Source organism: Neopelma chrysocephalum, unplaced genomic scaffold, assembly GCF_003984885.1.
Source record: "Neopelma chrysocephalum unplaced genomic scaffold, ASM398488v2 Primary Assembly neopelma1_59, whole genome shotgun sequence".
In the NCBI taxonomy this organism is placed as follows: domain Eukaryota; kingdom Metazoa; phylum Chordata; class Aves; order Passeriformes; family Pipridae; genus Neopelma; species Neopelma chrysocephalum.
Window position 1 is genome coordinate 1,572,693 of NW_020897714.1, and position 3,320 is coordinate 1,576,012.

At 36.7% G+C, this 3,320-nt stretch overlaps 1 protein-coding gene across 7 annotated transcripts in view; it reads right to left on the reverse strand.

Annotated features, from left to right (window-relative positions):
* Positions 1 to 608: 608 nt before the first annotated feature.
* MDM1 (Mdm1 nuclear protein) overlaps positions 609 to 3,320 on the reverse strand; it is a 27,660-nt gene continuing 24,948 nt past the window's right edge. For all 7 annotated transcript variants that reach the window (XM_027679659.1, XM_027679660.1, XM_027679658.1 and 4 more), the window contains one exon: positions 609 to 2,099. In XM_027679659.1, coding sequence (XP_027535460.1) covers positions 1,993 to 2,099 — 107 coding nt within the window. In that variant the 3' untranslated portion in view covers positions 609 to 1,992. The remainder of the gene's footprint in view (positions 2,100 to 3,320) is intronic.

Consider the following 3,320-nt stretch of genomic DNA (forward strand, 5'->3'; position numbering starts at 1 on the left):
AACAAAAATAAAACATTAAAAAAGAGGGCACAGTTCATAAAACTCAGGTTACAGGTATCACAGAGAAGTAGTGGATGATGAAAGCTCTTGGCCTGGAGAACAATGAGAACATGTTGAGTATGAATAATGTAGATGAAGACACCAAAATTAACCCACCCACAACATCACAGCAACATTCCCTCTTAAACAAAAGTATTTCCACTTTTAGCCATTAAGTTTTCCCCTATAAAACTAATTTGTAGACGAAAACTGGCAATTTTTTCATAAAGGCTGAAGCACAGAGTTTCCCATTCAGTAGAAACTTAATGTGTAAGTTATAATTGGTCATAAAGTGCACGCCACAGAATAATCCCAGAAGTTCTTGAGATAAAATAAAATACCTTGATTTGTTTCAAACAACTCCACTGGTAGGAAGCTACTGTAATGTACCATTTCTGGAAGAAGTGGACACTGTTTTCTAACATGATCAGTGCTAGATAGCACTCCTTAAATCAACACTCTTTAAATAATTTGTTGGGGACTGACCCTTTGGGCACTGCAGCCTATCCAGCCTGTGTAGCACCCATCTGCTCCAGGTCACCATTTAAAGGATCTGCAGTCAGTCATGATTTCAGGTATCAACATATCTAGCTTTAATGAATTACTCTTTCTGAAGATTTCTGAGGTAACATCTTGGCTTTCGTAAGTCCACAGATATTCCAGCTGAACAGATGAAACAGAGAACTAAACAGAAAAGTGCCAATGTAATAAGCCCTGACAAATTATCCAGCATAACTTCCATAAAAACAAATCAAACCACCTCCTTTATTTTCAGTAATATGCATACATAATTGCATACAAAATCGAAATGTAATCAAATGTGTACAAAATTCAAATTGTTCTTGTATAAAATTTCCAAATGAAGTAATACTAAAACTTGAGCCACCCAAGAAGAACCAAACTGCTTGTTAACCACCCATTTCTTCTACTTCATATTAACTTGTCTGCATCACTTGGAAAAATAAAATGAGCTGTCAGCATAAATCACAAACACTTTTCACTGTGACAGTCATAACAGTATCAATCTCTCTGCAACAGGCAACTAGGATGAGAGGTAATTAAAATGTCAAAGTCAAGAAAAAAACCCATTCTTCTGAGATTACTTTAAGAAATCAACTCCTCCTAAATACCTGAGTCTGAAGAGGGGCTGGGGAACACCACTGGTTAAGGTGGCTGAGTTTGCTTTTTCTAGAGAAGCTGAAATTAGCAGTAAACATCTTGTGGTCTCAGTCCACAAGACAAGCATTTAAATCAGTATATCTGACAAACTGCAGTACTGTGCACACTGAACTCTAATAGTCTTCCTGGCCAAAAATCTGTGGACAACAAACAAATTCTAATGCTTCATGTCCTTTTCTCAAACTCCTGTACATTCCATGTTTGCATCATTAGGAAATAAGAATCTTTTTGTAACAGGTTAAAGACAGTTAAGTAGCAAAAGTAACTTTCTGTCACAGTACTGTGTTGTGCTAACAATTCATACAGTGACATAAACAAATATACCATTGTTGCCTTTAAGATGACTAGTTAAAATAATGCAACTGAGGTATTTGATAAATGATGGCGTTGACCCTGAATACTGTTCCAGGTCATACTTGCCTGACTGCAGCAGAATACCTTGAAAAGTAACACACGGTTTCCATAAAAAAATAATTATCTCAGTTTCAAGAGGTGCCACAGTAAAAAAAAAAAAAGCCTCACATGGCTGTAGAGACATAGTGAATTAAGACCAAACTCTCAAATATAAAGGACATACATTTTCAACATCAGTTTAAATACTTAATTTTCAATTGGGATGGCAAGCCCTAAAACTTGGGCCATATCAGTGGTTAAGTGAAAGAATGCAGCATTAACATGTGATCTACAATCACTTTTTTTTTTTTAAATGTACACTACAAACTATAAAAGATAAATCATTTTACAGAACAGTTTCTACACGACAGGTGGGAGAGACTATGTCTTGCCCCAGAAATCCTTCCTCTTCTGAGCTCGTTCCAGTATCTGAGATGCAAGAGAGCTCGATGCTGCCGAGCGAGCAGAAATCTGAGACAACCTGTCATCTGTGGGGAAAGCAATAAGGGAAAAATAGAAAGATTAAATATACATATCAAAACACAGCTGACATTCTTGGCAGACTTTGAGAGTGTAAATATTTTTACGCTCTCTTTCACAATGGATGTTAAAATAGCACCACAATACACTTTAATGCAATCAATTGGCATCTGATGTGCTGGAGAAGAACCTCACTAGAAAGCTTCTAGGATGTTAGATAAGTTTAAGAGCGTTACAAGGCCAACCCTTGACAAACTTCAGCATGAGATCCCTAGTGTCACCCAATTCTCCAAGTCATTTTTACATTTACTCTCCTGTGTAAGAAGAGCTCAGGAATTGTTCCTCTGCCACTGAAATCTGTATAGACTAGACTCAGACAATAACACGTTCTTGAAAGCAACCCACTGTTTCAAGTAAGGTAGACAACCTTAGAATAACATGACTAAAATATCAGAACCCATGTTGCCAAGAGTCCTTCTGTGCCAAATGCAACTTGTGTCACAAGCTGTTGAAAGGAACGTGTACTCTGAAAAAAATTTATCACAAAGACAATAAGAAGTAGGCTTTAGAAATATACTTTGGAAGGGTCTTCCATTTGAATACAAGGTCCACTTCATACACAGTAGGACTCTTAAAATTAATCAGTTGCTTGTCTGATAAAGCACACTATAATTCTTTAACAGCATTATTAAAATGTTGCAACAGCTCTGTCAAGATGCTATCTATGAAAAATATCCTTAATTATACCCATTCTCCTGCAATGGATTAAAAAGAACTGTATCACTACCTTCCAGCCCCCTCACCAACAAAATAACCCAAGAAAAAACTCCTCAACTAAATCCAAACAGCACCTCTACTTTGTCAGTGTTTGAATTAACTTTTTAGCAGCATTTCTAAATTCTTAAAATACAGCGATCCAAACAGCCCATAATAGGCTCAGACACTATGCATAACAACTATATTCTCATCTATGAGAAAACCGCTAACTGCACTTCTGCAAACAGACGTGTCATTGGAATAACTCCCAGGTTTGTATGTACATGAACAAATATGAATGTATAAAATATCTGTGAGCTGGCACATTTAATCTGTTTCTGAAAGCTCACACATCAGCGCTCAGCTCATAGGGGAAAAAAAAAATAACACAGCAGTTACAACATTTAATCTGTGTGTGGCAAAGCTTGTGGGAAGCTGCAGAGTACTACAGGATTTTGCATGTTTTATGTATT